This window comes from Oncorhynchus clarkii, chromosome 16 (genome assembly GCF_045791955.1).
Source record: "Oncorhynchus clarkii lewisi isolate Uvic-CL-2024 chromosome 16, UVic_Ocla_1.0, whole genome shotgun sequence".
NCBI lineage: Eukaryota > Metazoa > Chordata > Actinopteri > Salmoniformes > Salmonidae > Oncorhynchus > Oncorhynchus clarkii.
The window spans coordinates 15,348,006-15,369,887 of NC_092162.1; the positions used below are offsets into that span (position 1 = coordinate 15,348,006).

At 46.7% G+C, this 21,882-nt stretch overlaps 1 protein-coding gene across 5 annotated transcripts in view; it reads right to left on the reverse strand.

The window, feature by feature from the left end:
* Positions 1-21,882, reverse strand: part of LOC139368026 (ubiquitin specific peptidase 22) — a 36,738-nt gene continuing 14,856 nt past the window's right edge. For 2 of the 5 annotated variants that reach the window (XM_071106523.1, XM_071106521.1), the window contains exons 2-14: positions 18,637-18,769; positions 15,355-15,468; positions 14,740-14,841; positions 10,859-11,025; positions 10,338-10,485; positions 7,949-8,054; positions 5,174-5,332; positions 4,794-4,920; positions 4,554-4,645; positions 2,311-2,373; positions 2,005-2,154; positions 1,743-1,845; positions 1-1,196 (exon numbers count right to left, since the gene is read on the reverse strand). In XM_071106523.1, coding sequence (XP_070962624.1) covers positions 1,176-1,196; positions 1,743-1,845; positions 2,005-2,154; positions 2,311-2,373; positions 4,554-4,645; positions 4,794-4,920; positions 5,174-5,332; positions 7,949-8,054; positions 10,338-10,485; positions 10,859-11,025; positions 14,740-14,841; positions 15,355-15,468; positions 18,637-18,748 — 1,464 coding nt within the window. In that variant the 5' untranslated portion in view covers positions 18,749-18,769 and the 3' untranslated portion in view covers positions 1-1,175. Of the gene's footprint in view, positions 1,197-1,742; positions 1,846-2,004; positions 2,155-2,310; positions 2,374-4,553; positions 4,646-4,793; positions 4,921-5,173; positions 5,333-7,948; positions 8,055-10,337; positions 10,486-10,858; positions 11,026-14,739; positions 14,842-15,354; positions 15,469-16,647; positions 16,688-18,636; positions 18,770-21,882 lie in introns of those variants that run through there. The other 3 variants (XM_071106526.1, XM_071106524.1, XM_071106522.1) reach the window with 3 other exon arrangements.

Consider the following 21,882-nt stretch of genomic DNA (forward strand, 5'->3'; position numbering starts at 1 on the left):
AAAAAAAAAAAACCTCTCCGACACCGACTTTATATCCATTGTAGACAGCATGCTGAATTGAAAGTACTGATTCAGTACACAAACATATGCACAACACACGTGCGCGCGCGCATACACGGAATTCGAGAAACACGTGGACAAGTTTTAACACTGTCAGATCGAGCCATTGTCTCCGGCAGGATGCACAATGTGCCAGTCTTTTTCTTATCCACAACAGCGCATCACCTGAAACAAATTCGCCACGATATGTCAGCAACACAAGAATTATACCATCAGCGTAAGAAAGGAACAAACGTGAAACGGTGTCTTTTTGAAAAGGATACTTACTGCACAACATAAGGTTGTTCGAGGCAGAGGGGAGGATGGGAAACCATAAACAAGGACTAAAATTAATTATAAAAATATACTTATGCATTTTCGCTGCCATTGCGAATAGTAAAACACAAAAGAGGATAGCTTTTTCACAGAACACTCCGCTTATTCAACTCAAGTCTTTTTCCGTGGTTACAAAATAGATGTGTTAGATTAATCATACAGTATTTTTTTTACTAAAAAGTCACAAACAACGATTATAGTAACCACTTTTGTCTTTGCAATATTGTAAATACCATTTGTCAGCTTGTTTTGCAGTCAGCGCAACAATAATGCATAAAGAAATTAGACAACCAAATATATTTCCGCCTTTGAAAATGCTTGGTCACTTGTAGATGGGTGTATGTGTGGGTGGAATGATGGATTTCAGAAATGATCAAATAACTGAATGTGAAGTTTTTATGAGATGTGCCCACGGTCAGTCTGTCCCTCCATCTGCCCGTCTGTCTGAAACAAGAATAGAGAGAGGGAGATTGAGAGCGAAGGAAGCGCCTTCTCTTCCAACAAGGCCTCCATAGTCACACACCCCCCTCCCCCTCTCCATCCTGCAATCTTCCCTCCCCCTCTCCTCTCTTCCTCCTTATCAAGTAGATCCGAGTAGCTTCAGTGCAGATTGGTTTTGGAGTGTCCTTTACGCAGAAAGGATGCATGATTCATTTTCCTTTCCCTCCATTCCCCCAGCTTCAATCTTCACTGAGTTTCAGGTAGGCGTGCGTCATGTCGCCACCTTGTTGTTGCAAGTCTCTTGGTGGCTGTTGACATCAGTGCTGAAGGAAGGTGGCTATTCGTACTCCAGAAACTGTTTATGGTAGAACAAGAGGTACCTGAGAACAGAGAGAGATACATCGATAAGATTTCACACTGATACATACAAGTAATTATTCATGATAATGAAAAAAATATGAACAACAGAAGGTAGAGGCTACTGCATCATGATGGAGATGGAGTTGTGGATTACATTTGGAGAAGACCTAGCTGGACTAGGTCAAAGCTGCGGGTAGCCTAGTGGTTAGAGCGTTGGGCCGAAAGGTTGCTGGATCGAATCCCAGAGCTGACAGAGCTGTCGTTCTGCCCCTGAACAAGGCACTTCCCCAGTAGGCAGTCATTGTCAAATAAAAATGTGTTCTTAATTTACTTGCTGAGTTAAATAAAGGTTAAATGACATTTTTCTTAAGCCTCGGGGGTGGGGCAAATGCAGAAAGAAAATAATTGGCCATGCTGAAGATGTCTATATAGGTACACAGGACAGTAGGACACTACCTTGGTGAAGAAATGTAAACCAGTATTATCTGTACAGTTCATGTGAATACTTGTGGAATATAAAAATACTTTATTGATATATTTGATGTGGATGTTTTGAGTCTTCGCACCTTTTGATGTACATGTTTTGTTCTTTCTGGATTCCAGTCAACTCTTACATTTCCAACTATTGAATCCTGCAGGATACCGTTCTTAATTACACAGCTACCTTTTCTGCCAAAGGGGAGATGCAGCAAAATAAACAGTCTGCCCGTGCTACAGACATCTCCACATCAGTCTGCTAATACTAGTAAAGGCCCAGTGTACTACTTTTGTGAACAAATATTACTCGTTATGACCGCAGTTCAAACTCAGGATATTTTCAGAGCTTACCCTTCGCTGTCCAGTACGTCCTTGATGCTGGCCTTGGTGATGACGGCGTCGTCACACTTGAACCACTGGTCCTTGTGCTGCCGGATGAACGTGGTGTAGTGACCGCTCTCCAAAGTACCCTGGTGGTTGACCACCGCAAACAGAGAATACCTGGAGGGAGAAAACAGGGGAGATAAGAAGCGAGGCAGAAAATGGATGAGAATTGGTTCGAGTCAAAGTGAGAGAGAACATGAGAGCCAATTCACTGTCATTATGGTGTTCTTTATATGCAACCTAGTACCATTGTTTGCGGGACAGCGCACATACTTATTGTCGTTGTTGAACACGTCTACTGACTGCTGGTACTGTCCGTTCATCCTGCTCTCTTTACTGAAAGACACACAGACGACATGTCAGCAACGATGAGCAAAGACCGTCATACTGAGCCATCCTTAGGCTTCACTCCAGGGATAGTTCACTACAGATTACATTCCCACCTCCACACCATTATAACGCATCTCTTTCATACACACCCACACATTCATTCAGTCAATTAACTGATGCAGTTCCAGGCATCGCTCTTCCTCTCTGGAGAGCGATCTGAATCCATTTGAGTCCCATTTGAGGTGTTGTTTTGACATGCTGTGCATCAGGGGTGTCATGACTGTCCTGATCAGGTCAGGTTACAGGAGACCACAACCCTACAGATTATCTCTCAACCCCAACAGAGGAGGAGAGATCTAGGGGTCTGAAGATGTGGGGGTTTTATGACCCCTCACGCCACTGGTAAATCTCAGGCCACAGACAAATTATTTTGTCCTGTTACTATGTAGAACCAGCCTCAGAACATTAAACATGAAATAAAGGGACTTTGGAACAATGGTTTCCGTCAGCCACAATGGTGGTCATGAAGATAGATGGAATATGAAAATGTATGTCATTTTTGTTTTGTTATTAAAGGTTAATAGATGACGTTATTACGAAAACATTGTAACGTGAAGAGTTTTCCTAGCATATGTTTGATGTTTATACATTGATTTTGACATTTTCCACACAACGTACAAAGGGAATGTTTTGGTAAAGATGAAATGTTAAGTTAGTTGTCTAAAATTGGATTTGAATCAAATCTAGACCTGGCCTCATTAACTTGGTACGCCCAGAGAATTGCCCTAAAGGCGGTTACGCCCACTTCTGATCCAAGGGTATAAAACCTGTGAGTAAAGAATTCACAGAGAAGACTACGTGACCCAAGCTGCAGCCACGGTCTAAAAAGTCAACGAACCCAGAACGCAACACAAGTTTGAAGACAAATAAATCATTTTCTACCCAAGCTACTGATGAGTAGCTGTGTCTAAGCGGGTGAATTCAAGCCGGACCCCCTTAGCATCCAATCCCAGTGAATCGTGGTATCTAAAGGGTTTCATTCCTATGCTGTGAGCTCTGAGCTACAGAGCTGTCTGTCCTCAGAATACCCCTTCCATAGCAAGGGTGAGGGAACAGACTCCTAAGCCAAAAGGACACTGACATCGGGAGGACGATCAGAGAGAGGTGCGCAGAAGAAGTGCGTCATCGAGCAGCTGAACGGTCCCCTGAACGGTCCACGCAGAGAATCCTCGGAGTTCTACCCCACGTAATTACATCATTATATTCTGACCCATAAGAGCGGCAGATTGGGGCAAGGCTAGGGTTAGAATAACAAATTCACCCAAATGTATATTTCTCTCGTGTACTTTCTCTTTTCCTCTCTCTTTGAAATCCCCATTTTGGGTAACACGCGCCATAGTGTGTTGGCCCGTTATACTAAGTTCTAATCAATAGCCTATAATGTGTTTTGTCTATGTGTATCTTTTATCATCATTTCAATTAGCGGCTATCATCATTTTATCATCATTTCAATCTAAGATTGGTGTGGTACGAACTCATTGGCGAGACCCGGGTCCGTGCAATTGGTAGAGGCAACTGATTAATTAGCGGCTGTTGTAAAATCGATATTCTGATATTCTTTGAGTTAATTTGGGAAATAGAAACTCAATAAAAACGAGTTGTTTTCCCATGGTGTCCCAGGTTAATGAGTTAATAATTGCTTGATTCAGTTAATCACGCAATTAGAAACTTGTAATCATTCGATGAGCAACAGTCGTCACATTAACTAATACGCATAGGGAGTTCTGCATTAATGTACACACACACACACACACACACACACACACACACACACACACACACACACACACACACACACACCTGTGTCTGGCTAATTAAGTTAACACACCAATTAAACACACAGAAAATGGACGTGGTTGGTCAGACAGCTCATACACCTATTTAATTCTATGACAGAAAAGGGCTGCATCTCAGTCGACTCAAGGGGCTTCCTTTCCTTGTCTCCTTTCCTTCGTTAGAACGGATTTGAGAATTGCCACGTGAACGCTACATAGCAAGGAGACCATCAGAGGGCTGACTTTCACTTGGTGACTTCACCTGGCGAAAATATGTGGAAGTAACTTCCGACTACTGAGATGCAGCCCTCATCTCTTCCACGGTGGGCCTGGCTCATTGTTCAGACTGACCTGGAGGCCATGAAGGGAGTCATGTCCAGCTCTAAGGGGAAGGAGACATAGGTAGGGATCTTCCTCCGCAGCTTCGCTGAGTGTTCAAACCGCTGGAGAGAGAAAGAGGAGAGCGAAAAAAATGAAAGAGAGATCGGGTAGAGACAACAGAGGTAGGACATGAGTTTGAAGTGGAAAAGGGAACTAAAACTGGAGCGCTCACTACCTTTTACAAAAAATACAGAGAAAACACACACTGACTTTGAGGTGGAAACACGCCACAATGGGGAGCTTCTTCATGGTCAGCTGTTTGGTGGACTCCTGGTAACTATGGCAACCGCTACATTTGATCTTGGCGCTGCTCCCCAAGTGTTCTGGTCGGGTAAACCTGCAGAAGACAGGACCATTGTCAGAACACACTCCGGGTGTGTGTGTGTGTGTGTGTGTAAGAGATTGATGGGGTCTCCATTGATGTGGAGAGAGCTGGACAGCAGACTAGAGAGACAAACAGGAAGTGATATGGAAGTGAAGAATAGTAATGAGATACCGGAGTAGACAGTCAGAGTGGTGGCCTTTGATAGATGGAGAGAGGGATAGAGAAAGAGGGAGAAAGAACTTGAGATAAAAGGGGTGAGTAGTACCTGCGAAGACAGTCTGTGAGCGTGGTGGCCCCGGAGAGGTGGCTCTCTCCGTTCAGTGTGCTGCCGTCCCCCCCGGGGCTGAGGGGCCAGAAGGGCGTGGACGACCCTGGCAGGTCCAGACTGATGTCCCAGAACGGGTCAATCGTTGTGGAAACACCGCTACAGGACGAGAGAGGAGGAGTCTGAGGGAATGGCACTGTAAGGTTTGGGCTTCGACAGACCTGAAGCTTATGGAACCATCAATATGACCCCCACCAGTAGTCACAACACTGTGACAATATTTCTTTGCATGTAAACTCAGCAAAAAGAAGAAACGTCCCTTTTTCAGGACCCTGTCTTTCAAAGAGAATTAGTAAAAATCCAAATAACTTCACAGATCTTCATTGTAAAGGGTTTAAACACTGTTTCCCATGCTTGTTCAATGAACCATAAACAATTAATGAACATGCACTTGTGGAACGGTCGTTAAGACACTAACAGCTTACAGACGGTAGGCAATTAAGGTCACAGTTATGAAAACGTAGGACACTAAAGAGGCCTTTCTACTGACTCTGAAAAACACCAAAAGAAAGATGCCCAGGGTCCCTGCTCATCTGTGTGAACGTGCCTTAGGAATGCTGCAAAGAGGCATGAGGACTGCAGATGAGGCCAGGGCAATATATTGCAATGTCCGTACTGTGAGACGCCTAAGACAGCGCTTCAGGGAGACAGGACGGACAGCTGATCGTCCTCGCAGTGGCAGACCACGTGTAACAACACCTGCATTGCATCGGTACATCGCTCTAGGGCGATGTGTCACAGCATCATCGGACTGCGCTTGTTGTCATTGCAGGCAATCTCAACGCTGTGCGTTACAGGGAAGACATTCTCCTCCCTCATGTGGTACCCTTCCTGCAGGCTCATCCTGACATGACCCTCCAGCATGACAATACCAGCAGCCATACTGCTCGTTCTGTGCGTGATTTCCTGCAAGACAGGAATGTCAGTTCTGCCATAGCCAGAGAAGAGCCCAGTTCTCAATCCCATTGAGCACGTCTGGGACCTGTTGGATCGGAGGGTGAGGGCTAGGGCCATTTCCCCTACAAATGTCTGGGAACTTGCAGGTGCCTTGGTGGAAGAATGGGGTAACATCTCACAGCAAGAACTGGCAAATCTGGTGCAGTCCATGAGGAGGAGATGTACTTAATGCAGTACTTAATGCAGCTGGTGGCCACACCAGATACTGACTGTTACTTTTTATTTTGACCCCCCTTTTGTTCAAGGACACATTATTCCATTTCTGTTAGTCACATGTCTGCGGAACTTGTTCAGTTATTGTCTCAGTTGTTGAATCTTGTTATGTTCACACAAGTTAACTTCTTTGGGATAGGGGGCAGTATTTTGACGCCCGGATGAAAAGCCTGCCCAAAGTAAACTGCCTGCTACTCAGGCCCAGAAGCTAGGATATGCATATAATTAGATTTGGATAGAAAACACTCTAAAGTTTCTAAAACTGGTAAAATAATGTATGTGAGTATAACAGAACTGAAATGGCAGGCGAAACCCCGAGGACAAACCATCCCCCCAAAAAGCAATTAATCCTACCACTGATTTCAATGGCTGGCACTTTCATAATAGGGCGAAATTGTGCCCGATTGCAGTTCCTAGGGCTTCCACTAGATGTCAGTCTTTAGAAAGAGTTTCAGGCTGTTTATTTATTTTATTTTATTTATTTATTTTTTTGAATTTGACCCCTTTTTCTCCCCAATTTCGTAGTATCCAATTGTTGTAGTAGCTACTATCTTGTCTCATCGCTACAACTCCCGTACGGGCTCGGGAGAGACGAAGGTTGAAAGTCATGCGTCCTCCGATACACAACCAACCAAGCCGCTGCTTCTTTAACACAGCGCACATCCAACCCGGAAGCCAGCCGCACCAATGCGCCGGAGGAAACACCGTGCACCTGGCCACCTTGGTTAGCGTACACTGCGCCCAGCCCGCCACAGGAGTCGCTGGTGCGCGATGAGACAAGCCCTCCCTAACCCGGGCGACGCTAGGCCAATTGTGCGTCGCCCCACGGACCTCCCGGTAGCGGCCGGTTACGACAGAGCCTGGGAGCGAACCCAGGACTCTGATGGCACAGCTGGCGCAGCGTACAGCGCCCTTAACCACTGCGCCACCCGGGAGGCCCCTTGTTTTTAAAAAATGTTTTTTTTTTTTTTTTTTAATGAGCCAGAAATTGTAGATTTTCTAGGTGGCTCCCATTTTGGCTGTAGTGTTTCCAAGCGCGTGGATGAGAGCGTGTTCTTTGGTATTTTTCTCCGGTAAAGACAATAACGATTCTCCGTCTTAAATGTTAGCGTTTATTTGCTTATTAGGGTACCTACGGTTTGATTATAAACGTTGATTGACTTGTTTGGATAAGTTTATTGGTAACGTTTGTGATTCATTTTGTATGCATTTTGAAGGAGGAAACCAAGTGGATTATTGACTGACTGCAATGCTCCATGTGTCCACCAGGTGGAGATAGAACACTGTCGGTCTACACTGTCCAGTAGGGGGCCTGCTACAGCAGAGGGAGTGAAACAGTGGGTGGTGTGTGTCTGTTCAAATCAGTCCCACTCTCCCTGACTCACTGCAGAGGAGAGGGGGTCAGACCAGGGCTGACACTGAGTGATGTAAAACATGATGCAACAAGAGCACAGACAGAGAGACAGAAACACAGAGACAAAGTAAGGATGAAGCATAAATGTCACAGAAGGAAAAAAACAATGACACACACACACGGGCGCTTACTGGCAGACTTGACATGTGACGTCAGACTGCAGGCCTCCAGTGAAGATTTGGTCGATGATGCAGTTGCAGTTATTGGGGTTGTTAGCCTTCTTCCCGTTGTCATCTCCTTGGTGAGCACAGGGACACGGACACACGATTGAGAATCAAAGCATGTCGAACTACCACATCAACCCTCCCCTCCCCCTGACCGCAATATCAGAGAGGGAATGAGACAGAGAGGGATGGTGGAGGACGACAGAGCCAAGCAAACACAATCAGCGCTTTTATGTAAAGAGTGTCTGTGTCAGTTATCTGCCTCTCAGCTCATCTCATCCAGGCCGTCAGTTATCTGCCTCTCATCTCATCTCATCCAGGCCGTCAGTTATCTGCCTCTCATCTCATCTCATCCAGGCCGTCAGTTATCTCATCCAGGCAGTCAGTTATCTGCCTCTCATCTCATCTCATCCAGGCAGTCAATTATCTGCCTCATCCGGGCAGTTAGTTAGCAGACCAGCACAGCCATTTCCCACACTCTCCTCCTCTGTAGATCCTTCTCTCCCCCTCTCTCATATTCCTGCTTTTCCTCCCACCCATTGACTGTGGAGAGTGTGGGTGCCATTTGAGTAGAGCAGTCTGCTTTCTACAATCTGTGTGTGTATGTGTGTGTGTAAGTCTGTGTAATATATGCGTCTCTGTATATACAGTGTATTCAGAAAGTATTCAGACCTCTTCCCTTTCCGTTTTTTACATTTTGTTACATTACAGCCTTAATCTAAAATGGATTCGTTTTCCTCATCAATCAACACAGTATATATACCCCATAATGACAAAGTAAAAACAGGTTGACATTTTTTTGCAAATCTATTACAAATATAAAACAGAAATACCTTATTTACATAAGTATTCAGACCCTTTGCTATGAGACTCAAACTTGAGCTCAGGTGCATCCTGTTTCCATTGATCATTCTTGAGATGTTTCTACAACTTGATTGGAGTCCACCTGTGGTAAATTCAATTGATTGGACATGATTTGGAAAGGAACACACCTGTTTATATAAGGTCCCACAGTTGACAGTGCATGTCAGAGAAAAAAACCAAGCCATGAGGTCAAAGGAGTTGTCCGTAGAGCTCCGAGACAGGATTGTAGGGAGGCACAGATCTGGGGAAGGGTACAAAAAAAAATGTCCGCAGCATTGAAGGTCCCCAAGAACACAGTGGCCTCCATCATTCTTAAATGGAAGAAGTTTGGAACCACCAAGACCAAGAACCCGATGGTCACTGACAGAGTTCCTCTGTGGAAATGAGAGAACCTTCCAGAAGGACAACCATCTTGGCAGCACTCCACCAATCAGGCCTTTATGGTAGAGTGGCCAGACGGAAGCCACTCCTCAGTTAAAGGCACAAGGCAGCCCGCTTGGAGTTTGCCAAAAGGCACCTAAAGGACTCTGACCATGAGAAACAAGATTTTCTGGTCTGATGAAACCAAGATTGAACTCGTTGGCCTGAATGCCAACAATCACGTCTGGAGGAACCCTGGCACCATCCCTACGGTGAAGCATGGTGGTGGCAGCATCATGCAGTGGGGATGTTTTTTCAGAGGCAGGGACTGGGAGACTAGTCAGGATCGAGGGAAAGATGAATGGAGCAAAGTACAGAGGGATCCTTGATGAAAACCTGCTCCAGAGCACTCAGGACAACAGAGTGGGGTGAAGTTATTTATTTATTTCACCAGATCGGCCAGTTGAGAACAAGTTCTAATTTCCAACTGCAACCTGGCCAAGATAAAGCAAAAGCAATGCGACAAAAAAAACAACACAGAGTTACACATAAACAAAGGTTCACCTTCCAACAGGACAACAACCCTAAGCACACAGCCAAGACGACGCAGGAGTGGCGTCGGGACAAGTCTCTGAATGTCCTTGAGTGGCCCAGCCAGAGCCCGGACTTGAACCCAATCAAACATCTCTGAAGACACCTGAAAATAGCTGTGCAGTGACGCTCCCCCATCCAACCTGACAGAGCTTGAGAGGATCTGCAGAGAATGGGAGAAACTCCCCAAATACAGGTGTGCCAAGCTTGTAGCGTCATATCCAAGAAGACTCGAGGCTGTAATCACTGCAAAGGTGCTTCAACAAAGTACTGAGTAAAGAGTCTGAATACTTATGTAAAATGTGAGTTTTTTAAATTTCTAATAAATTTGCTAAAATGTCTAAAAACCTGTTTTGGCTTTGGCATTATGGGGTACTGTGTGTAGATTGATGAGAAAAATAAAATGCTATAAAATGTAACAATAAGGCTGTAAACGTAACAAAATGTGGAAAAGGTCAAGGGGCCTGAATACTTCCCGTATGCACAAGGTAGTTCTAAGGCTTATAATGTAGTGTGTGTGTGTGTGTACTATGATGCAGACCTTTGCAGTGGCGGTGCAGCACATCCAGGGCAGCGATGAGGAACTCGTGGGCATCCTGCTGCTCGTAGCCTGCAAGGTGGCGCGCGTGAGTCCACACCAGGTGCAGCAGCCGGAAGGGAATGTGGGGCGAGCGGTGGCCCGAGTAGAACTGAGAGAGAGAGAAGAGAAAGAGAGAGAGGGAAGAAAAGGGAAACATTAGGAGGAGAGGCAGAGGATGTGGAAAAGAGGGACAGATAAATGGGACAAGGAGAGAGGAGGATGAAGAGAGAGAAAGAAAGTAAAAAGGTGAGGCAAGGGAAAATAAGAGGGATGAGAGAGAGAATGAAGGTTGGAGAAAGGACAGGATGAAACAGGCACTTAAACCATACTACATTCTAAGTACGTCCACAATAATAGTTTTAGAAGGAGAGAAGAGTGAAGATAGTTGGGCTGAGACGGATGGAGGTTAGACAGCTGTAGAGGTAGGCTGAGAGAGAACGAGGTAGGAGAAAGGAAAGAGAAATATATTTTTAAGCCCATACCTCCTGAAAGAGCTGTGACATCTCACACACCAGACAGGAGTTGGACTGCATCTCACACTTGTGTCTGTCGGACAGGAAGAAGTCCCGCAGCAGGGGGGTGTGGGTGAGGGCCTGCACGATGCAGTTCATAAAACACGTGTTTCCCAGGTTGATCAGACCTCGAAGACCTGAGGGAGGCAGAGAGAGACAACGAGAGAGCCAGAGGGAGAGCGCGAGAGAGCGCAAGAGAGCCAAAGGGAGAGCGCGAGAGAGCCAAAGGGAGAGCGCGAGAGAGCCAAAGGGAGAGCGCGAGAGAGCCAGAGGGAGAGCGCGAGAGAGCCAGAGGGAGAGCGCGAGAGAGCCAGAGGGCCAGAGGGAGAGGGCGAGAGAGCCAGAGGGGGAGGGCGAGAGAGCCAGAGGGGGAGGGCGAGAGAGCCAGAGGGAGAGAGAGCCAGAGGGAGAGGGCGAGAGAGCCAGAGGGAGAGGGCGAGAGAGCCAGAGGGAGAGGGCGAGAGAGCCAGAGGGAGAGGGCGAGAGAGCCAGAGGGAGAGGGCGAGCGAGCCAGAGGGAGAGGGCGAGAGAGCCAGAGGGAGAGGGCGAGCGAGCCAGAGGGAGAGGGCGAGCGAGCCAGAGGGAGAGCGAGCCAGAGGGAGAGGGCGAGCGAGCCAGAGGGAGAGGGCGAGAGAGCCAGAGGGAGAGGGCGAGAGAGCCAGAGGGAGAGGGCGAGAGAGCCAGAGGGAGAGGGCGAGAGAGCCAGAGGGAGAGGGCGAGAGAGCCAGAGGGAGAGGGCGAGAGAGCCAGAGGGAGAGGGCGAGAGAGCCAGAGGGAGAGGGCGAGAGAGCCAGAGGGAGAGGGCGAGAGAGCCAGAGGGAGAGCGCGAGAGAGCCAGAGGGAGAGCGCGAGAGAGCCAGAGGGAGAGCGCGAGAGAGCCAGAGGGAGAGCGCGAGAGAGCCAGAGGGAGAGCGCGAGAGAGCCAGAGGGAGAGCGCGAGAGAGCCAGAGGGAGAGCGCGAGAGGGCCAGACAGAAACAGACAGACAGAAAGAGAGAAAACGCATCTTGAATATAGTTTCCAATGCCAAAAGTACCACAGTAATCGAGGACCAGTGGAGGCCACACTATCACAGATGGCCACAGTGGTCCCTAGAGGAAGTTTGGAGTGACAACAGCAGCCCCAAACTGTCAGGACAACAGGGTAAGAGACCCAGAGAGATGGGCGTCCCTAACAGGTGAGACCAGGCACACACGCAACACACTTTGGCCCTGACCAACTGCTCCCTCTAGAAGTTTAGTTACAGGAAAAATAGAGATGGAGGAAAAAGGAGGAGGGGTGGAGAGGGAGAGACAAGAGTGAGGAGGCCGCTCCTTTCCGGACAACTAAACCCCCCCCCCCACACACACAGAGCACCCTTCTCTGTGTCTTTCCTAAGGGGGCAAGAGCGCATCTTGACAAAATAAATTATCACATTTGATATTTCTCACGAGAGAGTGAGACCGAGAAAGAGAGAGGCAGACAGAGAGAGAGAGAGAGCGAGGGCGCAGAGGGAACGCGAGTGGTTAGCGGCTAGCAGTAGCCTGCAGCGATGCCGTTTAACACCATTCTCCATCTCTGAGCGGCTCCCTCGCTGTGTGGAGGAGGGGTGAGAAAGAGAGGGATGAGAAACGAAGGTCATTTCCTCCCACTGTACCGCACTTCATTAACAGCTGATCGATAATAACATACTACTGAATATTTGTCCCCCTCTTGCACAGACACACACAGACACACTAAATGCCATGCTCTGAAGCCTGGACCTGCTCCAAAGCCCTTGTTCATGACCACCTGCTCACGTTACAACCCATAGTTTAGTTAACAGCGAAAACAGGGACGAGGAGGGACTGAACGAGAGCGGGATTGAGGAGAAGACAAGCAGATTCAGTTGCGAGCACCTGTCAAGAGAGTGAGGAGGCTTCTGCCTTCTGGACATGAACACATTCCCCATCATGCACCATTCTCTGTGTCGCATAGGCTTCATTCAGGTTCAATGTACTTGGACTCAGCCACACACACATAGGCAGCTTGACAAAAACACATTTAGACTTGGTCTTTCTTCATCTCATCCAACCTCATTACGTTTAGCATAGAGTGAGAGGAGAGGGACAGCGAGCGGCTAGCAGTAGCCTGCAGCGACGCTGTTTAACACCATTGATTCTCCATCTCAGTCTGAGCAGATCTGCTCCCTCGCTGTGTGGATGAGGGGTGAGAAAGAGAGGAGAGGAAGGTTTTATTTCCCCAATGGACAGCACTTCAGAAATCCCAGATCGATAACATACTATTGATGGGTTCTGAACTTGAAATATGAAATCTCCTTGTTCATGGTACTGAGGGACAGAGGAGAATATTATTACACACGTTATTGTTAGACATCAGGTATCCTCTGGAAAGAAGAAGGGCCACAGTCTGGTTTCAGTTGTTGGGTTGTAATTTGAACTACTTGCTACACCAGAAGTGAATGGTTATCTGTAGGAGGAATGTATATGGTGGGGTCAATTAAGGTTGGATATGGATAGAGGCTTGGAATGTTACTGAGTAAGGGGAAGGGCAATCACATGGTTGTGGTCACTGATAAGGGTGGAGAGCTGTGGATTGGTGAGGAATGGGGGCAGAGGTCAGGTCAGGTCACATTAAGGAAGAAGGGACCGTTTATTACCCACGTCACTTAACTTTGAGAAAAGGAGGAGACTTCACCTAAAGTGGGGTATATATACACTTGTACTATATACACTTGGAAACACAGAAAGGGGAAAGCCTAGGGTAAGGCGCTAGGATTAAAGCGACCAGGGTAAAGCGCTAGGATTAAAGGGACCAGGGTAAGGCGCTAGGATTAAAGGGACCAGGGCAAGGCGCTAGGATTAAAGGGACCAGGGCAAGGCGCTAGGATTAAAGGGACCAGGGCAAGGCGCTAGGATTAAAGGGACCAGGGTAAGGCGCTAGGATTAAAGGGACCAGGGTAAGGCGCTAGGATTAAAGGGACCAGGGTAAGGCGCTAGGATTAAAGGGACCAGGGTAAGGCGCTAGGATTAAAGGGACCAGGGTAAGGCGCTAGGATTAAAGGGACCAGGGTAAGGCGCTAGGATTAAAGGGACCAGGGTAAGGCGCTAGGATTAAAGGGACCTGGGTAAGGAGCTAGGATAAAAGGGACCAGGGTAAGGAGCTAGGATAAAAGAGACCAGGGTAAGGAGCTAGGATAAAGAGACCAGGGTAAGGAGCTAGGATAAAAGGGACCAGGGTAAGGCGCTAGGATAAAGGGACCAGGGTAAGGAGCTAGGATTAAAGGGACCAGGGTAAGTAGCTAGGATAAAGGGACCAGGGTAAGGAGCTAGGATAAAAGGGACCAGGGTAAGGAGCTAGGATAAAGGGACCAGGGTAAGGAGCTAGGATAAAAGGGACCAGGGTAAGGAGCTAGGATTAAAGAGACCAGGGTAAGGAGCTAGGATAAAAGAGACCAGGGTAAGGAGCTAGGATTAAAGGGACCAGGGTAAGGAGCTAGGATAAAAGGGACCAGGGTAAGGAGCTAGGATAAAGGGACCAGGGTAAGGAGCTAGGATTAAAGGGACCAGGGTAAGGAGCTAGGATTAAAGAGACCAGGGTAAGGAGCTAGGATTAAAGGGACCAGGGTAAGGCGCTAGGATTAAAGGGACCAGGGTAAGGAGCTAGGATTAAAGAGACCAGGGTAAGGAGCTAGGATAAAAGGGACCAGGGTAAGGAGCTAGGATAAAAGGGACCAGGGTAAGGAGCTAGGATAAAGGGACCAGGGTAAGGAGCTAGGATTAAAGAGACCAGGGTAAGGAGCTAGGATAAAGGGATCAGGCACAAGACAACTCTTGCTATAGCCAGCCTCTGCAGCGCTGGAGGTGCCCTCACCGATGGTGCAGTTTGTTGTTATTTTCCGGCGCTTTGGATTGTGCCGCAGCAGTTCCAGCTCTCGCTTGGTGGGCTCCCACGTCGAATACTTCTCCCCTACACCTGACATACAAACGACAGGAAAAAAATACAAATGAAATATGCTACCCTTTGTTTACTGTTGTGCTATCATCAGAAAATAGCTTCTTATGCTTTCCCTGAAAAGCCTTTTTAAAATCTGACATGTTGGATGGATTCACAACGAGTGTAGCTTTAATTGAGTATCTTACATGTGTGATTTAATGAAAGTCTGATTTTTATATCAATTTATTTGAATTTGCCGCGCTGCATTTTCCCTGGCTTTTGGCCAAGTGGGACGCAAGTGTCCCCAATACCATAAGAAGTTAACCATAAGCCTGAGAGGAAGTGAATAAGAAAGATGGAAACATATGTGGCCCAAGGCAGTGGAATCTCTATTAGTGAATACAGGTATTTTACATAGTGCGTGTACAACAAGAGGTGCATCAATGTACTACACTGTGGATCCCTAAAGATGTACCTACAGCTGAGGTGTCAGTGTGCTATGGTGCAAGCCAGAGGGCCCTACTGAGGGATTAAATAGGGGAAAGAACCTACCTTGCAACTTCCACGCTTTCCTTTGTTCCTCTTTGGCAATCTGTTCCATGTCTTTGTCGTATATGTAGTCTTGGCACACAAAGCAGTATATCCCGCCGTACAGTAGATCTATAGCTGGAAGATAAAAAGAAAGACCGAGAGAGGAAGAAATTAGATGGGAGGAGGAAGAAGGAATGAATAAGCTCAAGGCTATGTTGGCTAATTTGCAGCCCCCGGGTTAGCTGTTGAGAAAGGTGGGTATGCAGCTAGCTTGCAGCTACACCACTCTTGAACACATTCTATACCTATGCAAGGCCAGCTTATGTGCTGACATCTTTACTGAGACACAGCCAGCGGGACAGAGACACAGCCAGCGGGACAGAGACACAGCCAGCGGGACAGAGACACAGCCAGCGGGACAGAGACACAGCCAGCGGGACAGAGACACAGACAAAAAAAACAAACAGGTGAAAGCTACCTCTATCCCATTACCTATCATATCCTCCTCACCTTTTAATTAAGCTACCGCAGCGTCAATACCTGTTTGCAGTTCCCATGACAACCTGCCTCTTTCAATTGTCTGCTTGAGGCAGAAGTTATGAGCACCAGGTGTATATCACGGACGTGCGCCCGTGTGTGTGTGTGTAAATGGTCGGCCGCATGATTAATTACAGTATTAATGTGGATTAGATATGGTGTTGACTGAATGTATTGAAAATGTCAGGCTGGGCCCTGCAGGTATAGGTGAATTAGTACCAAGCTGTAGTTGATAGCAAATACCAGAACATCAAGTCTGCCTGTAGATTCAATTCACACCAAAACAAATAAAAACTTTGTTCTACAGATGCAATATGCCGTGGATATTGCACCTAAGCCTCTAATGCTGATATTGCTGTGAAAAGAGAACTTCCCTGCAGATTGTCACATCAACGACGGAGGCAACTCCCTAATCGAGCCCAACAGGACAGAGAGAGTGAAACACTAGCCTTGGGCCTCAGATTGAATGACAGCCACGCTGTCAATGGCACGAGAAGAACAGGAGAGAGAGCGAACAGAGTTGTGTAACAAGGTGAGACCAGGCTTATTGCTGGAGAGAAGACCAAAACGAAAATAAACCAACGGACCTTCAGGTAACCATGGGAACGCAGAAAAGGGAGGGGGAGAAAGAGAGGAGACAAACATAACATGAGGTAAATAGAAGAACAGATCAAATATCTGAAAGGAAGAACATTTAAGGAAAATGGAGTGAAAGGATCAAGAAGAGAAGGAATCATTTTAATTTAATTCTGTAGTGTTTACGAAGACGTTAATTACCCTGCACGCTAGTCTAGTGAGATCTGTCCTTTTCTTCTGCTGCTGCTGTAGCGTAAATCTATCTGCACGCTGGCACATTTTTATTCAGTAGCTAACCTAATTAACACACCAATTAATCTCCAGTGGCTGGGAGGGAGGGCACGCACGGGCCTGGGCTAGGAGATAACACTGAACTGTCTGTGTTGCCAAGCACATAGGAAGCCTGCACTGCCGCAGCACTAACATTAGCCTATATAATCCCCCTAACAAGCATTACTACATCTAAACATGGCACAATAACTTTTGTCCATTATTCCCTATTTTGGGAAGAGAAAAGCAATTGCTATACACACACACACACTCAGTGGACAGTTTATTAGGAACACCACCCTGTTCACAAAAAAATCTCTCCTACAGACAGTCACGTGGCCGTGGCTTGCTATATAAAGCAGGCAGACAGGCATTCAGTTACTGTCCCATTGACCGTTAGAATGGGCAAAACGAGTGCCCTAAGTGACTGGGCGTGGCATGATCATCGGTGCCAGCCATGCCAGATTCAGTATCTCAGAAACAGCCGGCCGTCTGGGCTTTTCACGCACGACAGTGTCTAGCATTTACCGAGAATGGTGCGACAAACACACATCCAGTCAGCGGCAGTCCTGTGGGCGAAAACATGGGTCGAAGGAGAACGGCAAGAATCGTGCAAGTCAACAGGCGCAGGACAACAATGGTGTGCAGAACAGCATCTCGGAACGCACAACTTGTCGATCCTTGTCGCAGATGGGATATTGCAGGAGACTACCACACTGGGTCCCACTCCTAGCAGCTACAAACAAGAAGCGACTCCAGCGGGCACGCAGTCATCAACACCGGACAATTGAGGAGTGGAAAAACATTGCCTGGTCCGACAAATCCCGGTTCCTGTTGCGTCTTGCTGATGGCAGAGTCAGGATTTGGCGTAAGCTGCATGAGTCCATGGACGCATCTTGCCTGGTGTGAACAGTACAGGCTGGTGGTGTACCGCCGTCCAATCTGCAGAAACTGCATGATGTCATCACGTCAGCATGGACCAACATCCCTTGTAGAATCCATGCACTGAGAATTCAGGCTGTTCTGGAGGCAGGGGGGGGGGGGTCCGAGCTGGCACTAGATTAGTGTACCTAATAAACTGGCCGGTTAGTGTATATCCTATCCTAGCTCCGAGCCGGAGGCCCATTACTTTGTGTTGCAGTGCAGTCGCACAGTATTGAAAAAAGGAAGAGGACAAGGCCAATTAGACCCTGGTCGGCAATGCACTTACCTAGCTGCAGAAAACAACTCATTGGTGCCTAGAGTCTAGGTGGGACCAAATACACAGGTGACATTCAATAGCTCCTGGGGAATAGTCCTGGGGTGTTGTATTGTGTTGTGATTAAGTTCCATAAGGATTTGGTGATTTGCCGGCAACAGCAGTAACAAAGTGTGCTGACACATTCAGCTTGACACGGGGTCTCTGGGTGATCATTTGGGGTTTTGCCATCATAAAAAAAGCAGTGCTTTCTCTCATCTTCATGCTTTCCCTTGAGGAGAACAAAAGGCCACTGTGTTAAATGACCGTCTCCCTGCTTCATGAAGCAGGCTGGGTGCTTTATTACCCTCCTCCACAACAGTAGAATTAGCTACTTGTGTGAATAGAGGCGGCAGAGGGGCGGCCAAGGCCTACCTCGTTAAGCGGAGGGGGTAATTAGTGGTCTTTGATGTTTCGGGAGGGGGGGGGGGGCAGTGGGCGGTGTGTTGTGGCGGTGCTAATGGTGCTGATCAGGTCCGATGTGTTGATTATGAATGTGTTAGGAGACTGAGGCAGTGGAGCAGAGCAGATGTTCTATGGCCTCTCCTCTCAGAGGGCAGGGCTGAGACGGTGGGACTCAGGCTGTGGTCCATAGGGGAGGAGCGACACTACAGCCACACAGCTCTTTGCTGTGACGTTCTCATAAGCAGGGTTGTCGGTTGTCGTGCTTGTGATCATCTTACCTAGATTGTGTCGTTTGTTTTTGGCGTGCTCGTGAATGTGTTTCTTGGTGAAGCAGCCGAAGAAGACGCAGGAGAGGCAGGAGTGGAGCCGGTTCAGGTGGGCGCCGCACATGTGACAGATACACGACTTGGCCTGCAGGGGGCGAGAGAGGGCCACAGATTGAGGATCACTAACAGAGAAACCAAAAGCATCGTTATCATCCTAAACTCATGAAGAAGCTTGTAAGTCAATTAGACTGGATTTAGACAGTTTAGTGACTATGGGCAGCCATCAACGAAATGAGGAGAAAATTGACATTGTTCTTTACGATCTTTTCACCAAACAGGCTAGGTTGCACACCTGGCATCTCTGGGATGCAAAGGGATTGAGGGCTAATGATGAAACAACATATCCCTTTTTCATAGAGAGAAAGCCAGCGTGCAATTTTCAGCGGACATGTTTAGTTTCACTGTCCTTGCCTAATCTCTGCACCTTTGGCAGGGTGGAGAAGATTGACAACAGGGTTGCCAGATCAGCAGCTCCCACACCTGCCAAATCTCTCTTGTCCCATACCAATGACATCGTCAGTCTGGAGATCACGAGTCCACTAGAGGAGTACCCATATGTGACACAGGAGTACCCATATGCGTGGTGGCTTCAATACAAGTGCCCCCTGTCAGTCAGCCAGGGTTTATACACGTCAGTCTTGAACCTGTTCTTGAAATAGACCTAGAATCAGAGGTCACCAAACTTTTCTGAGCCGAGATCACTTGGAGTCAAAATGCAGGCCTAAATCTACCGCTCATATTTTGTATTTAAAATATATATTTTTAAATGTAAACATGGGACTTTAAAAAAGTAAGCCTATGCAACAACCTATTTAAAAGCCGTTCTGGAGCAGTGAGATTTGTGCAGTAGGCTATATGCCCAATAGATTATCACTGTCTGTTGGCTATGCTTGAATTGCCCTACCAATGTTGTTCTTCTCAAACCATTTTGAAATTCTATTTTTAAAAACCTTAGGTATATAATCAGACTGGTAATATATCATTTGTTGTATTACTTGTGAGGCCCAGCTTAAATGAGCATAAATTGAAATAATTTGTTTTCTTTATTTTACTGGACTGCTGGTGTCTGCATCTGACGGTCAGTCTCAGCGGAAGGAGAGCATCAGGGGTCCACCTCTCAAATTCAGACCGCACTTCAGCTCTCCCACTCTGCTAATGCCTCGTACACATTGTGACATATTTCATTACGCCGTACACCATCTTCACGGAGGCTTTTCCCGCTACTGAAGGGATAAATGTAGCAAAGGTATTCACTAAACCAAGATAGTTCATCGGTGTCATTTACAGTAGGAGCAAATTAACCATAACGTGCAGAACAAGCAAGGCGGTGGACAAAGCCAAGCACAAGCTAGCGAGATCCTATTGGCGTGTTGTATCAAGTATTTGCATATTTTCTCTGTGAAGTGCACATACTCAATTCAACCTTGCAGTACTAAACAATGCAATTTAAAAAAAAAAAAAAAAAAAAACTTTGGCTCAGTGTTAAATCTATCAAATTTAGTGCACTCGTAAACAAATTCTACACTGAACAATTATTATTATTTTTTTTTAACGCAACAATTTCAAAGACTTTACTGAGTTACAGCTCATAGAAGGAAATCAGTAAATTGAAATAAAGTAATTGGGCCCTAATCTATGGATTTCACGACTGAGAATAGAGATGTGTGTCTGTTGGTCACAGATAAACAAAAACATGTTTTAAGCTAGGAAAGTAGTGTAGATCAGAAAACCAGTCAGTGTCTGGTAAGACCACTACTTACCTCATGCAGCGTGACACATCTCTTTCACATAGAGTTGATCAGGTTATTGATTGTGGCCTGTGGAATGTTGTCCCACTCCTCTTCAACGGCTGTGCAAAGTTGCTGGATATTGGCGGGAACTGGAACACGCTGTCGTACATGTTGATCCAGAGCATCCTAAACATGCTCAATGGGTGACATGCCTGGTGAGTATGCAGGCCATGGAAGAACAGGACATTGTCAGCTTCCAGGAATTGTTTACAAATGCTTGCAACATGGGACTGTGCATTATCCTTCTGAAGCGAGGTGATGGTGGCAATGGGCCTCAGGATCTCGAAAGGGTATCTCTGCACCATCGATAAAATGCAATTGTGTTCGCTGTCCGTAGCTTATGCCTTCCCATACTCTGTTCACAACATAAACACGAACAAACCGCTCACCCACACAATGCCGTCAACCATCTGCCCGGGAACAGTTGAAATTGGGATTCATTCGTGAAGATAATTTACCCACTGAAGTCGGTTACAACGCCAAACTGCAGTCAGGTCAAGACCCTGGTGAGGACAACAAACACGGAGATGAGCTTCCTAGAGGCGGGTTGTGACAGTTTGTGCAGAAATTCTTCGGTTTGGCAAACCCACAGCTTCATCAGTTGTCCGGGTGGCTACATGTTGTTTACAGTAGTGAGGTTGGTTGGATGTACTGCCAAAATTCGATAAAATCAACGCTGGAGGCTGCTTATGGTAGAGAAATTAACATTCAATTCTCTGGCAATAGCTTTGGTGGACATTCCTGCAGTCAGCATGTCAATTGCACTCTCCCTCAACTTGAGACATCTGTGGCATTGTGACAAAACTGCACATTTGAGTGGCCTTTTATTGTCCCCAGCACAAGATGCACCTGTCTAATGATAATTCTGTTTAATCAGCTTCTTGATATGCCACACCTGTTAGGTGGGTGGATATTCTTGGCAATGGAGACATGCTCACTAACAGGGATGTAAACAAATTTGGCACAAAATTTGAGAAGCTTTTTGCGCACATTGAACATTTCTGGGATCTTTTATTTTAGCTCATGAAAAATGAGACCAACACTACATTGCGTTTATTAACATTTATTTCAGTATCGTTTTGGGAACAGGAAAATGTATTGGGATCAGATGTTTCTTCGATGACAAAATGATCAGAAGTTCCATCTCCCACTACTGGACTTCCTCCCACTACCATATTTGGGCGTGAGAAAATGTTCTACAAAACAGATGCTTCAGCTCGATAGCCCGTATGATGTGTCTGGATTTCCCCCCAGACACGTCACAGTGAAGTGTTTGTAACGCAAGATGGAGGAGAGTCTGTCTTTGGTCAGAGATCACATTTATTTTGGTAGATTGCAAAATATTCCTTTTCATTCAAGACAGAAATATATTGTTTCAAGTTATAAAAGATGCTTTGATTATTACTTT